At 45.1% G+C, this 15,081-nt stretch overlaps 2 protein-coding genes across 4 annotated transcripts in view; both read right to left on the reverse strand.

Annotated features, from left to right (window-relative positions):
• TMOD1 (tropomodulin 1) overlaps positions 1-5,947 on the reverse strand; it is an 81,338-nt gene extending 75,391 nt beyond the window's left edge. The window contains exon 1 of the mRNA XM_063081559.1: positions 5,843-5,947. The gene's annotated coding sequence lies outside the window, so the exon portion shown is untranslated. The remainder of the gene's footprint in view (positions 1-5,842) is intronic.
• Positions 5,948-9,923: 3,976 nt separating this feature from the next.
• The window catches only part of TDRD7 (tudor domain containing 7), an 81,746-nt gene continuing 76,588 nt past the window's right edge, over positions 9,924-15,081 (reverse strand). For 2 of the 3 annotated variants that reach the window (XM_063082095.1, XM_063082094.1), the window contains 2 exons: positions 10,839-10,910; positions 9,924-10,333 (listed from right to left, as the gene is read on the reverse strand). In XM_063082095.1, coding sequence (XP_062938165.1) covers positions 10,113-10,333; positions 10,839-10,910 — 293 coding nt within the window. In that variant the 3' untranslated portion in view covers positions 9,924-10,112. The remainder of the gene's footprint in view (positions 10,334-10,838; positions 10,911-15,081) is intronic. The other variant, XM_063082096.1, reaches the window with a different exon arrangement.

Consider the following 15,081-nt stretch of genomic DNA (forward strand, 5'->3'; position numbering starts at 1 on the left):
TGCAAACTGTTGTGCATATGGATATATTCATTTTTCTGGAGCAAGGGTCCACAGCTCTAATCATGATTCTCAAAGAGTTTCATGATCCTAATCTTCAACATTTCTGTCCTGCCTTTACAGAATTTCTGTTCTTACCTGTGATGCTGCCAGTGTAGGTTTATTTTAAGTCATCTTGAACCTTTTTAATAGTGTAAGTGGAATGCAATGCAACAACCATAAGCAAATGCATGCAATGCTGCCATCCAGTCTGAACTTCTAAACCTTCCTGGGTTTGTGTGGAGGAAGTCTGTTTTCACATCTCCCTGTCCCTTACCTTCACATATGCACTCTTCTGAGTGGTTCTGATGTCTCAGGGTCTCAAGTTCCCACCCTAGCGCTGGCCAGGCACTCACCCTGTGCTCACAGATACCAAACTTGTAAGCAGTATGCTGGCCTGAAGGAACCCTTGACTTTGAGCCAGGGCTCAAATAAATTCATTTGTAGATTTTTTTAAAAACTATCTTAATGCAATGGCCAGGGGGAAACTTTGTGACAAATAGCACTCATCTTGATGCTCAAAGTGTGGTGGTTTGTGGATGCAGGATCAGCATCACCTTATTAGGTGTTTATTAGAGCTTATTAGGAATTATAAAGCTTATTATCTAATTAGCTTATTAGAACCTATTAGAAACAAGAAGCTTATTAGAAATTCAGAATCATAAGCCCCATCCCATCCATACCTATTGAACCAGAATGTGCATTTTTAAAAGATCAGGTGATTCAAATGCACACTAAAGTAGGAGAGGCACTGATAACGAACAAAAGTACTCTCATTTCTTAAGTTTACCAAATTCTGGAGAGCACTTCAGTTTTCTGGAGCACATACCCCCATTAGATGAGCTGGAACAATTACTGCTGGGGTTCACTGTTCTATTACAAAAAGAGGGTGACAACAGCTGCTGTTCTTTCCTCACAAGATTACTGTGAGTTTCAAATGAGATCATGGACTAATTCACTAGCTACTTATTGTGATGAGGCCAACATGGACTGGGGAGCCATGGGGAGCAGAGCAGGTGTGGTCTTTGCCTTCATGGAGCTGATGGTCTGGTGGAATGGGAAAACATGTAAATGCTGGTTAGTGTTGTGTGACTGTCACGGTTATCAGAGTGTTTACTCACTCTTTTACTCATTCAGTGATCGGTCATTCATTAAAATATAAAGTACCTGCACTATGTCAAGCACTGAGCTCTGAGCTAGACATGGAGGAAGAAGAAAATGAGCCATAAACCCTGTCCTCACAGAGCTTTCAGTCTAGCCATAGATAAAGATATGTCAGCAGATGACGCCATTCGAACACCCTGCGGCTGGTGCTCTGAGATCAGTGCAAGGGCACCGTGGGAGCACAGGTGAGGCAATGAGGAGCTTTGCTTTAAAGGATGATTCCAAGTTCGCAGGGCTGAGAAGTGGGAGAATGGCATTCCAGGCAGAAGAAACAGTGGGGCTAAGACAGGGGGCCACAGTATGCTTGCGCCATGACCACAAGTTAAGGGCAATTTGCAGGAGTGCCTAGAGATGATTTTGGAGAATTAGCTTGGGGCTCAGATCTTAGATGCTGAGGAATATGGTCCTTATTTAGTAGGAAATGGGGAGGCCCTGAAGGGAGAGAATTGACACAGTCACATTTATACTTCCTGGATATCTTTTAACAGCACCGCAGAAGAAGAAACGACTTGAGGCAAAAGACCTTTAAAAATCTTTGACAAGAGCTCGGGGGAGAGATGGTGAAGTCCTCAATTGGGATAGTGGATGTGGGGATAGAAATGGATAGAAGAGATACTATGGAAGACGAGTTGACAGGACTCAGTGCCCACATGAACGTGGTGGTAAAGAGCAGGGAGGCTTGGTGCCTGGGTGAAGGATGTTACTGGTAATCAAGATGGGGGACACAGAGGAGGACTGGGTGATGGGACTGAATCTGGGCCTGCTGGGCTTGAAGCGCCTTTGGGGCATCCTTTTGGCTTTGCCTGGTAGGCAGGAGTCACAGATGCCTAGAGCTCAGGAGAGCTATCCAGGCTGCACACAAGAAATTGGGAGTTGTGGGGAGACTGGAGCCATGGAGAGAAAGAGACTGTGAGAGGTTATGGGGTAAAAAGAGAATAGGGTTAAGAGTGGTGCCGACATATAAGGGACGGGCAGAAGAGCTTAGTCCACGAAGGAGGTTGAGTGGGGGCAAAGGGCTTTTCCACTTCCCTTGGTTCCTGGGGAGTGGACAGCAAACACCCCAGTGGTCACAACTCATCACCTAACAGAATCACCTCTAGGAATGGCCCTGGGGTCACCAATCCTGAAGCCTCAGAGGGAGTGGTGGCTGGGGACCCTGCAGAGATTAAATGAGACAGGGACTTGGGGTGGGACTTGTGTCCCCCACCTCCCTCTTTCCTCCTCATGCATGGTAATGTCCAGCCCTTTCACAAATCCGTTTTTCTCCCAGAGAAAAATAAAAGGATGGAAGAGAAGGAGAAACAAAGGAAGTGCTTGAATTTGCTTAGTTTTTTAGATCAGACAAGGACCCAGCACCTCATAACACTGAAGAAAACCTCCCAGACCGTGTCCTAGGTTGACTCCAATGAGCTCATGTTTTCATTAAGAGCGAAGAGTCAGGTCCTATCATGATTAACCAAAGATTTTATAAAACAAACCAAGAGAGGAAATGGCCCCAGAATTGTGCTAGCTGATTCATGTTTTTCCATAGAAACAGGCTGTGGCTTTAAACTAATAATGGCTCCTAACAGCCAAATAATTGATCTATCTGGTGTTCTGGCTTTAAGGGAAGAGTGAACTGGCCTCTTCGGAAATGTTGGCAGCCCGGCTGGTCCATTAGTAAGACTGAAAAATCAAAACATTGACTGGAAAAGGCCATTATGACTGGACTCAGGAGGAGTTGTCATGGATGATGTCATTTCGGGAATAAGCAAGCCAAGGTCACAAAGCTCCTGGGCAGGGTCAGAGCACCTTTCACGCCCCGCCACCACTCTCCTTGGCAGATGCTGAAGTGTGCCAGGGGAGGCACAGGGGGCTGAGCCAGAACCTGCTTCATTTTACCCTTTTTTTTTTTTTTTTTTGCTCAACCTGGTTCCAGGGGATGAAGGCCACCTGCAGAGTCTGTGACTTTCAGCAGGTCTTCAAGGAAAGCCCTCAGTCTCACCATGGGCATAGCCCTTGGATTTTCCTTTAACTCTCTTCCCTGATCCTGGGTCCTTCTCTGCCTCATCACACTACTCATCCCAGAAGCACCGGTCTCCCCCCTGTGCCCTGTCCCGGGCTCCTACTGCCTTCCTCTCCCCTCCTTTCCATCAGAGCTGTTAGAAAGAGTTGCAGGTGGTGTCTCCACTTCCTCAGCTCCCATGAGCTCTGTCTCTGCCCCTCACTAACACTATCATCCCAAGATACCCTAACCCTAACCCTGTGTCACTCACACAGCAGCCCAGATGAAATGGGTACTATCGTTATCCCCACTGTACAGAGGAGGAAACTGAGGCTCAGACAGACAGCCTGGGTCACTGGCAGAAGCCATTTGTGAATGTTCTGCAATGCCCCGACTAAAGTCAATGACCCATGACCCCTGCCAATTCCGATGGCCCCTTCCCAGCCCTCACCCCCTTCTGTCTCTGCAGCAATGGCACTGTCCACCTCTCTCCTCCCTTGGCTCTTGAAAAGCCACTTTCTCCCACTTCTTCCCCGACTCCTCTTCACAGGGTGGGTCCCCCAGATTCCATCCCTAGCCCTTCACTTTTCTCATGCTGAAAAGTCTTCCAAGGAAGTCTCAGAGCTGTCTTGATTCCAGGTCCACTTGACACCATCCTGTCTACCCCCTCACTTCTCAAGGTCACTCTGAGTGGTTGGCAGAGCTGGGGCTGGAGCTAGGTGTCCTATCCTCCAGGCCAGTCCACCTTCCATTGCTCAGAGCTGCCTCTACCTATTCTCAGTTTTCTGTTTTTGCTGAGCTGCAGGAAACTACTCCACCCTGGAGGAGGGAGAAGGTGTGAGACCCTGATAAGGAGGGGCGGAGGCTATTTTTAGAGGACACTGGCTTTCCACTTAGGCTGGGAGGAAGGGCCAATGACTGCCTAAAACGTGGGTGTAAGTCTAGCTCATTAAAGATAATACACCAAAGTGACAGTGGTCCTTCTTTTCACTCTCTGCCTGTTTGTTGGGTGGCTCGAATTGATGGGAACCTTACTGTTTGGCTCCTTTCCCCCTGAATTCTTTTATCTGTGAGGCTTTGAGACGGCTTTAGAGAAAATACATAATAGAAAGTGAAGCAGAAACAAAAATGAAACTTCAGGATGAGGGCGCTATTGTCAGAACAAGTGACAGTCCTGGACACCAGCAGATGAAAGAAGAGGGGTCACTGATAGGGTGCTCACAGAGCCCCAACACTAGCCTGAGCAGAGGGAGGGGTCAGGAAAGAGATGCGAAAGGCTGGTGGAGACGGCAGGCGGCAGGCCTCCCGGCGTGTCCAGAGCGTGTGACCTTGAGTAGGGGACCCTTCACGGAGAACGAAATGGCGGTCACCTTGGGGAGAAAGATGGGGACCCTCCGGATGCTCCCGCTGAGAGCCCGGCACCCGGGTTCAGAGTCTGGTTCTGCGATTCGGACGAGGAAGACCTTGAGCCAGGTCATCTCCAAAAGCCTCAGAGGGCGAAGGGCGAATGCTGCGGACGGGCTGGGTAACAGCAGTAGTCGGTGGCGGGTGAAGGAGGGGACAGCGCCGCGCGGCTGGAGGGCACATCACAGGCGCCGTATAGACGGGAGCCCGAGACCAGGTTGCAGCGGGACCGGAACTCCCGGCCCTGCCCTGTTCGTTGGATCTAAAGCTGTATGGGTCAAACACTCTCCCAAAGCGATGCCAGCTACCCAGCAAAGAGATGCCCAGGAGCAAAGAGACGCCCAACGGCGCACTTCCTGGGGGTTGCGGCTCGGGCTATCTCAAGGGCCCTAGTAGGCCCCAGGATACGAGCCGAGTCTGGGGGCCACCAAAGTCTCCGATTTCCGCAACCCCCCGGGTGTGCGTCCCCCGCGTCGCAGGCCCGGAGCCGGTGAACAGGTGCGGGGAGCGCGGGCGGTCAAGAGCGCTCCCCGCCGCTCTCGGGCTCGGGCACCAGGCTCCACCGCGGGAACCAAACTTCGCCCCTACAAATGGGGAAACCGAGGCTCACGGAAGGGAGGGCGCTTGCCAAGGCCATCTCGCGAGTCGGCGACAAGCAGGGCTCGTGCTTCCAGGCTCTCGCCCGCTCCACGGGGCCAGGGAGCGCGTGTATCGTGGTGCTTTAAACCTCATCTCTCGCAGTTTGGGAAACTTTTCCTGCCCCAAACCCGCGCGGCGCGGACCCGGCTCCGCGTCCACGCGAGCACTGACGCCGGCCCCCACCCCGGACCCCCGCAGGCGGAGAGGCCGCGCCCGCGTGCCCGGCTCGGGCGGGCACCTGTACGCAGCCGAGCGCCCCGCGGGCGCAGCGCCCGGCCGCGCTGGAGGCGGCGGGACCCCGGCCCTCCCTCGGCGCCGCTCTTCCAGAGCGCCCGGCCCCTTGTCGTGTTCACAGACGCGGCGCGGAGGTCCAGAGCGGGGGCGCGCCGGCTAAGGCCGCGCGCGGGGCGGCGCCGGGCCCCGGACCCCGAACCCAGGCTCCCCAGCCCGGAGGCAACGCGAGGCGGCAGCTATTTATAGAGGGAGCCACGCTCAGTCCCTCTTGGCGGCGGCGGCGACAGCTGAATATTTTGCCCAGATATGGCTGAGGCCCCGGCGCGGGGGCAGGGAGCCCCGCGAGCGCGAGGGGGACCCCGGGCGGAGTGGGGGGCTTACCCGGACGCAGCGCGGCAGGGCGGGCGCGGGCGGCGGCCGCGGGGCTCGGGCGGGCGGCGGGCGGGCGAGGGCAGCGCGGGGCTGGACGAGCTCCCGGGCGGGCGCGCGGGCGCTGTGGGCGCCGGGGGTGGGAGCCAGGGGCGGGCCCCGCTCCGAGCTGTCACCGCGCCCCGCCCCGCCCGCCGCGCTCCCCCTCCTTCCCTGCCCCCTCCACTCGCGGGCGCCGGGGCGCCGCGCACCGTCCCCGGCCGGCCGGGGAGCGACCCCCGTGGGGGGAGCGCGGGGCAGCGGGCGCGGCCGCCCGGAAGCCCGGCTCCGCTGCCGAGGAGTGCGCGTCGCCCCCTTTCTGAGTCTCGGTTTCCTCACCTGTCCCAGGAAGAGTGTAAGCGACGGCAGAGTTCCTGCAGGTCTAGAACGTGAGACGTTGAGGACGGCGGTCCTCAGTGATGGGCCGGAGCCCGCTGAGCGCGCTGCGCCTTCCACCTCCTTGGATTGAAGCAACGGTGCGTCCCGTCTTCTCGCAGCCTAGTAAGTCTGCTCTGAGGCGAAGCTTTGATCATCTGGGGGAACGTGTACTTCCAACACCGAGTCGTATGCATTCTCTCTATACCAGTGGAGTGTCCAAAATAACGACTTAAAATGACCCAGAGTCCCAGGTTCTTCAAAGGCTAAATCACTTAAACCCAAACAGAAACTTTAAGCGTTTTAATAAACAAATGGCTCATACAAAGGATTTTGTATGGACATAGGGAAATGTCTCATTTTGATTATGGGAAAGTTTTTGGTGGGGTGGACCCTAATAAAATCAACTCTTTGATCCTTAAGTATAATAACTGAGAAACACTCATTTTAAAAAATCTTGTTTTTCATGTAGATGTGTTTCTTCTATAAAACCCTCTCAGCTGTAAAAGAAGACTCTTTTCAAGGGGTATGTGCCACATATTTTTAAATAAAGCAATAATTTAATATTTCAGATTATTTAAACATTTTTGTAGTGGAGTCAAACATTTAAGTGCATACAACATAAATGTACAGCTTCATGAGTTTTTTTTCACAAGGTTGAACACTTGTGCAACCACCACTCAAGAAAACTTGCTAGCAGCCCAGTCTACCTGTCCCTTCTGGGTCACCACCCTCTCTCAACGGTGATCACTTTCTTGACCCGTAATCACATCCTTGCTCTCCTCTTCCTTCTGTACTGTCTTCACTTACTCAACACTGTGTCGTACCAGAGATCAGTGATGTTTCATGCAGTATTTGTTCTCATTGCCGTAGAGTATTCCATTGTATGAATATACCAGAGTTTTTTTTAAAAAACTCTGTTTTACCATTTTACTGGTAATGGACATGTAGGTTGTTTCCAGGTTTTGGCTATTACGAACAGTGCTGCTGTGAACATTCTTCTCCAGCATTCTCTTGTACAAGTGTACGCTCTGCTGTTCCAAGTGCTGGATCCTAGAGTACCCCTAACCTCAACTTTAGGAGACATGAGGTCGAACTCTTCCAAAGCCATTGTACCATTTTACACAGCAGTTTCACATCTTCAACACCATTTGGAATTAACAAAAACAAACTTACCCATTCTGGTACATGAGTAATGCTATCTCATTGAGGTTTGAACTTGCATTTCTTCATGTCCTAAAGGGTTGAGCACCTTTTCATGTTTATTGGCCAATTGGATTTCTTCTTTTTTTGATGTGTCTGCTCAATTTTATTGCCCATTTTTTCTTCTAGACAGCCTTGTTTATTGAATATATTCAATATTCTCTCTCTCTCTCTCCCTCTAAAATGTACTCAACTATATCCTTTCACTCTGTATTTTGCCTTTTCACCTTCTTAATAACATCTTTTGATGAACAGGTGTTCTTAGTTTTAATGTAGTCTAGCATATCAATCTTTTCCTTTATTGGTAGCATTTCGTGTGTCCTGTTTAAGGACTCTTTCCTAGTCCTGGATTATAAAGGTATTTATTTGCCTATGTTATCTACCTACGTTAGTCTTCACGTTTAGGTTTTCAATCCTCTTGGAAATGACTTTCAAACATGGTATTAGGTAGGGGTCACACTTCATTTGTCTGTCACACTGTCCCAACACCACATTAATTTTTCAATTACATCAACAAACACAATTGCTTTATTTTAAAAAATAATGGAAACATTTCTAATGTCAGTGAAATAGAAACCACCACTTCCTTACTTGTAGACAATTTGAGGATTTTTTTTTTTTTTTTTAAGGGAAAGAAACCATACTTAAAAAAAAACCATTTACACTACTTTATTTCACTTAAACATTTATGTGTCAAGATATTTTTATTTCATCATAAATGATTATTTTAATCACTGGCACAAGTATTCTGAATGTTCAATCATTTTAGTAGTAAATATTAAATATAAATTTTAAAAAGCTAGAGAGATTATTTTTACATGTTTAAAATGAAAAACTTAAAACATCTGGCTTTTATCTTACTTTCTTTTCTCATTTTTCCTTGATTTTCTCAAACAAAAGACTTTAAGAATTTTTATCTCTAGCATGGTTTTCTCCCCCAATGTCCACTCCATATTTCCAATAGTTTATGCATATCTTCACATGGAGGTCTAACTATTAGCTCAAATTCAGTATATTCAAAGTCAAACTTTTAAACTTCCCACTCAAACTGAGTAAGGATAATCGTCGTAGCCCCTCAGACCTTAAGACCTGGCTTCACTTTTCTCCCTATCTTCTGTATCTAATCTGTCTGTTCTAATAACTCTAGTTAAAAGCTTCAAAAAGTCTTCAATATTTTTTCTTCATTCCCATTCCTCCACTCTTAGTCCAAGGCCTCCCCACCTCATCTTTGGACCACGCTAAAGCCTACAACCTATCTGTCTGCCAATCCATTTGCCCACCAGTTAGCAAGAACATAGTAAGTGCCTGACATATGCAAGATGTCATTCTGCCTACTGCAGATGATACACAGTGGTGTCCTGGAGACCATCATACTGGGTAGTAAGAGCCTCTTATGTCCCTATCTTCCCAGCTGCCCATTCAGTGATGTAACACTGTTAGCTGGAAATCAACAACGGTGGGACTATTTACAACATGAGAATTGTCAGACACTACAAATCAAGGCTTACCTCCCCCTCCCACCCACCAGAATCAGTTGTCAAACATTTACATCAATGGATAAAGAGATGACTAAGACTCATCTCTCCCTCAAAGGGCTCATGAGCTAGTTGGGGTGACTGGTGCATAGTCAACTAGTTATATACTACAAAGCAGAGTGAGATATGGGCGCCAAGAGAGGCATAATCAAAGCACAATGGAGTAGAAATGGGTGCCAGGGAAGGCTTTATGGTCCACTCAGGAGGTCAAGCAGGATACTGACAAGCAAAAATGGTGGTGGGAGAATGAGTTGCAAGCTGAGGGAACAGAATAAATAAGGTTTGGAGGGGAGCAAGGCTTGATTTAGAATACCAGTAGTGCTAGATGAACAGGCATGGGGTTCAGGGACCAGATAAAGGTCCAGAATGGCTGGAGTAGGGAGTGGTTGACAATGAGGCTGAGTAGGGAGATTGGGGAAGGTCTGGGTCTTAGGACTGGACTCTCTGGGCAAAGAGAAACCATTCAAGATTTGCTGGTTTGCCTGGGCTGCTCCTATGGCAATGCTGATATGCTAGAGACTCAGGGTAACTCTTCACATGCTTCTGTGATCACTTGCTTTGGGACATACCACTACATCAGGGTAGAGTTAAATCACGAAATTCTCAATTTAATTGGAGAAGAATCCAGTACTGCAAAGAAGATAAGATGAATGAAAAAGAAAACTTTCATCTTAAGATCATAAAGCCAGGGCTGGCCCGTGGCTCACTCAGGAGAGTGCGGTGCTGAGAACACCAAGGCCACAGGTTTGGATCCTATATACGGATGGCCGGTTGGCTCACTGGCTGAGTGTGGTGCTGACAACACCAAGCCAAGGGTTCAGATCCCCTTACCAGTCATCCTTTAAAAAAAAAAGATCATAAAGCCTAGAAATTACAAGGTAGTCAGTTTTTATATTGATAAACATTTTTATTCTAATATTACAGTAATAATTCAAGTGCAATTTTCTTTGAAAAGTCAATTCTATTAAAACAAAACTTGTTAAATATCTTTCACCAAATATAAGCATACTCTTTTCAATCCTCCACAGCAGTCACAGGAATGTAGCAGAGATAAGATTTTTTTTAAAGCCTACTACACTTTGTTATTGCTAAAAAATTTGAATTAGTTGTCAAGGTCTCAGAAGCAGTGATTAATTAACTTTCGAAAACTCTACCAGATACTCTGACATAAAATCATGAATCCAGATATCAGTGTCTGGCAGCGATGTGTCCACTAAATAGACTACCACTTTCCGGTCCCAAGGGTTGGCATTTTCAATAACTGTCTGCACCAATGCCACTAAAGGTTTCTTCTCCACATGATTTCGAAATACCATCGAAGCCTCCTCAGACCACTGGTTGCACTTCACTCCTAGGAGAAAGACAGGGCATAAAGGGAGCAGTGAGGCCTCAAATGAGCCTTTCTTTGATCCACTATAATGGAAAACTATTAAGGCAATTCCAAGGTAGCTTAAGCATCCCAGGCTAGATTAGCCTAAACTGAAAAACAGTTGCTGAACAATCTAAAACAGTCCAACTTATAGTTTTCCTACTCTGAACAGAGTCACTTCTATAAACCTTTACCTACAGCCACAAGTTTCATTTGAGATTTCACAGTGTATTATAAATTGAGGTAATAATGACTACTACACATTTCCGATACACAAAGTATATGGAAATTTAAACTAATAATTGAAATAGCCAGGGTGAATAAAAGATCAATATCAATGACATTAATGACATTTCTCTATTTAAAGACTGACCAAATATAGTTAAAAAAAGAAAAAATTGCTATATGATCTATTTACAATGTGATTTTCAAAATTTTACACAGCATTATAGGAAAAGCACTGGATTGAGAGTGAGGAGACTGTTACCATTCCTAGCTCTTCTTTTATCAGGTGGTGTGATCTTGGGTAAATCAGTTGATCTCTCAGGCCTCAGTTTACCTATCAAAAGAAACTGGTTGAACCAGATGAATTTGAAGCCGTATTCATCTCTAAGTCTCTATGACTTTTCAACTTGAGAGATCGAGTTAGAGAATTTTAAATTAGATTTTAAAACAAAATTGGGAAAGAAAATGTATTTTTAAAAAAACACTATTAAACTAATATAACAAGTCCACATAAACTAGATTAAGCAAAGTATAAATTATGCCCCAAAGGAATGAAGGTCTGGGAGTTTAAACATAATTTTAGAAGATTTGCTATCTATATAACAAGTAGGCTAAATTCTTTGATTATTAAGAACTTCCAGGACTGACTGGTTAGCTCAGTTGGTTAGATAGAGTGTAGTGCTGATAACAAGTCCAGGGTTTGATCCCTGTACTGGCCAGCCACCAAAAAAGGAAAAAAAAAAAAAGAATCTCCCATAAGAGAAGCCTAGAAGTCTCATTTTATCTCCAGCAGTCCTGACAGTTTTTGATGCCTATGCTGGAGCAAGACAGTCTTCATCACATATACTCTTTAATAGTTCCAGTGCATATGTCTTCACTTAATTAAAAAACAGGGGTCCTCCCATCAAGATGAGTAATCTGATGCCCAGGGAGGTTTTGTGACTTAAGAGCAAGTCAGCAGGAAGAAAGAAGTCTTGGCAGAGGTGAGCCTAGAAAAGGAACTGAGGTTACAGATGGGACCCCACAGCAGCTCTTTGTTTCTAGACATAAGCATATCAAGAAACAAACATTCATGCATTTGTGCTACATGTTTTAGTTACAAGGAGATTTCATATTCCCTCTCCCATCTGATCCACATATTAGTTCAGTGACATAGCAAGACAGGGATTTACTGGTCATTTTATAAATAATTATGGGGGTACGTTGAGAAATTAAGTGACTTGAATCCAGGCCTTCAAAAGCACACTTTTCACTCTGAGAAGGAGACATACAGTGAAGAAAGGAATGCACTGGAGAGGCAGACCACTATGTTTAAGGCTGTGGGATCTCGGGTAAGATATGTAACTTCTCTAAGCTGCTGCTTCCTGATCTGTATAATAGCTATAATAAGAGTACCTAAACCTCCATTCAATGAAATAAAGTGGCTGGTAGAACTTCTGGTTTCCAGTCTGGCTTGTAAGGAGCTTAGAAGTTGCCACCCTATCCTAATAACAAGTAAAAGTATAAACAAACTGAAAAATCAAAAACTCTTAGATCTGTCAGAGAAGTGAGGTCAGAGGACAATCTGCTGTCCTCAAAACTGAAAAGACAGACAGAGTCACAACTTACTGGAGCAGAAATCAATAAGCAGAGACCTTGGCAGGAACCAGTGCTGAGGTAGGAGAACCTAAACTGTAATGACGAATTGCTGAAGGTTCATGTAGACAAGTCTGAGAGTTAAAACTTGCAGGGGGACCCAGTCATAGTCCCTGCTCTCCCTCCCCCACTTTTGAGAGTTTTACCTCCAGAAGCCCTACCAGGACCTCACAGTGAATATCAGAGAAAAATCCCCTCATGTTTCCAGCAAGGGGAAGGGAAAAGGAACATTTTGAAATACACCACAGTTCTTTGTTCTTCTTAACAAGCCCTGCCCACAGGAGAAACTATTTTACCAGAGCCTGACCTGCTGGGATTTTATCAGAGCCTAATATACCTGGGGGAAGGAAAAAATACTCAAGGCTACTCCCCTCTAGCCATCCTGCTCCACCTAAGGTGGGGGGTACCCAAGAAGCACTGGTTAAGTTCACAGTTTAGGGGCACAGGCTCACCAAAGGACTGAAATCCAACCATGGGACTGTAACTGTCCCTTTCCCCCACAACACACACACACCTTGTCACTATATTACTAAAGTCCTACTAACCAAAGCTCCCTTTACCCAGTACATCATGTCCACCTTCCATCAAAAAACTACAAGTGACAATAAAGGCAAAAGACACAGTTTGAAGAGACTGAGCACGCATCAGAATCAGAGTCAAATACGGCAGGAATGTTGGAATTATCATACCAGGAATTTAAAACAACTAGGATTAATATGCTAATAGCTTTAATGGAAAAAGTAGACGACATACAAGAACAAATGAATAATGTAAGCAGAGATGGAAATTCTAAAAAAGAGTCAAAAAGAAATGATAGAGATCAAAAACTAACAGGAAAGAAGAATGGCTCAATGAACACATTAGAAGATTGGACATGGGCCGACCCCGTGGCGCACTCGGGAGAGTGCGGCGCTGGGAGTGCAGCAGTGCTCCCGCCGCGGGTTCGGATCCTATATAGGGACGGCCAGTGCACTCACTGGCTGAGCGCGGTGCGGCCTGTCACAAAAATGACAAAAAAAAAAAAAAAAAAAGAAGATTGGACATGGTTAAGGAAAGATCTCTGAGCTGGAGGATATGACAATAGAAACTTCTGAAACTGAATGGTAAAGAGAAAAAGACTTTCTTAAAAATCTTAAAAGACAGAATATCCAAGAACTGTGAGACAACTACAAAAGGTACAACATATACTAAATGAGAATACCAGAAGAAGAAAGGAAGGAAGAAACAGAAAAAACACTGAAGCAATGACGACTGAGAATTTCCCCAGATTAATTTCAGACACCAAACCACAGATCCAGGAAGCTCAGAGAACACCAAGCAGGATAAATGCCATCAAAATACATCTAGGCATAGTATATGCAAACTTTAGAAAGTTAAAGATAAAGAGAAATCTTCAAAGGAGGCAGAGGGTAAAAAAACACCTTACGTATAGAGAAACAAAGATAAGAATTACACCTGACCTCTCAGAAACCATGCAAGCAAGAAGAGAGTGAAGTGTTGAGAGAAAAAAACCCCACCCCTAGAATTCTGCACCCTGTGAAATTATACTTCAAAAGTGAAGGAGAAATAGAGACTCTAAGACAAACAAAAACTGGGGGAATTTGTGGCCAGCAGACTGGCCTTAAAAGAAATGTTAAAAGAAGTTCTTCAGAGAGAAGGAAAATGATCCAGGTCAGAAACTTGGATCTACACAAAGGAAGAGTACTAGTGGATGAATAAGTGAAGGTAAAATAAAAATTTCTATTTTTCTTATTCTTAATTGATCTAATTTGTTCAAAATAATAATAGCAACAATGTATGTGATTATGTATGCCTCTGTGTGTGTGTGTGTGTGTGTGTGTGTGAAGTACATGGGTACTTCAAAAAGTTCATGGAAAGATTCATATTATCCTTTAATTCTATTCTTCCATGAACTTTGTGAAGTACCCACATATACATTTATATACAAGTGAAATGAATGACTGTAATAATACAAGGGGCAAGAGGAACGAATTAGAATTATTTTGTTATTATAAGGTACTTGCACTACCTGTGAAGAGGTCTAATGTTACTTGAAAGTGGACTTGGATTAGTTGTAAATGTAAGCTCTAGGACAACCATAAAAAAAGTAAAAAAAAAAAAAAAAAAAGGTATACAAGTATAACTGATATGCTAAAAGAAGAGAGAAAATGGAATCATAAAAGGCTTAATTAAAACCACAAAAAACAGAAAAAGTGTAGAAGACAAAAATAAGAACAAAGAACAAGGACAACAAATAGAAAACAGCAACAAATTTGGTAGATATTAATCCAACTATATTAATAATCCCTTTAAATGTCAACAGTCTAAATATACCAATTAAGAGATTGTCAGAGTGGATCAAAAAACAAGACCCAGCTATATACTGTCTACAAGAAACTCACTTGAAATATAAAGACACATATAATGTAAAGGTGTGGAGAAAGATATACCGTGCTAATATTAATCAAAAGAAAGCAGGAATTAGGTATATTAATTTCAGACGGAGCAAACTTCAGTGTAAGGAAAGTCATCGGGGATAAAGAGGGCATTCTATAATGGTAAAGGGTAACCTGTCCAAGAAGACATAACAATCCTTAATATGTATGCACATAACAACAAAGGATCAAAATATGTGGGGCAACAACCGACAGAACTGCAAGGAGAAACAGAAGAATCCTCTATCATAACTAGAGACTTCAACACCCTCTATCAGAACGGACAGGACCAGCAGGGAGAAAATCAGTAAGGACAAAGGTGAACTCAACAGCACTATAAGTCACTGGATATAATCGACATCTGCAGACCAATTCATCCAAGAGCAGATTACACATTCTTCTCAAGCTCACATGGAACATTCACCAAGACAGACC

The sequence above is a fragment of the Cynocephalus volans genome, chromosome 17 (assembly GCF_027409185.1).
Source record: "Cynocephalus volans isolate mCynVol1 chromosome 17, mCynVol1.pri, whole genome shotgun sequence".
Lineage (NCBI taxonomy): Eukaryota > Metazoa > Chordata > Mammalia > Dermoptera > Cynocephalidae > Cynocephalus > Cynocephalus volans.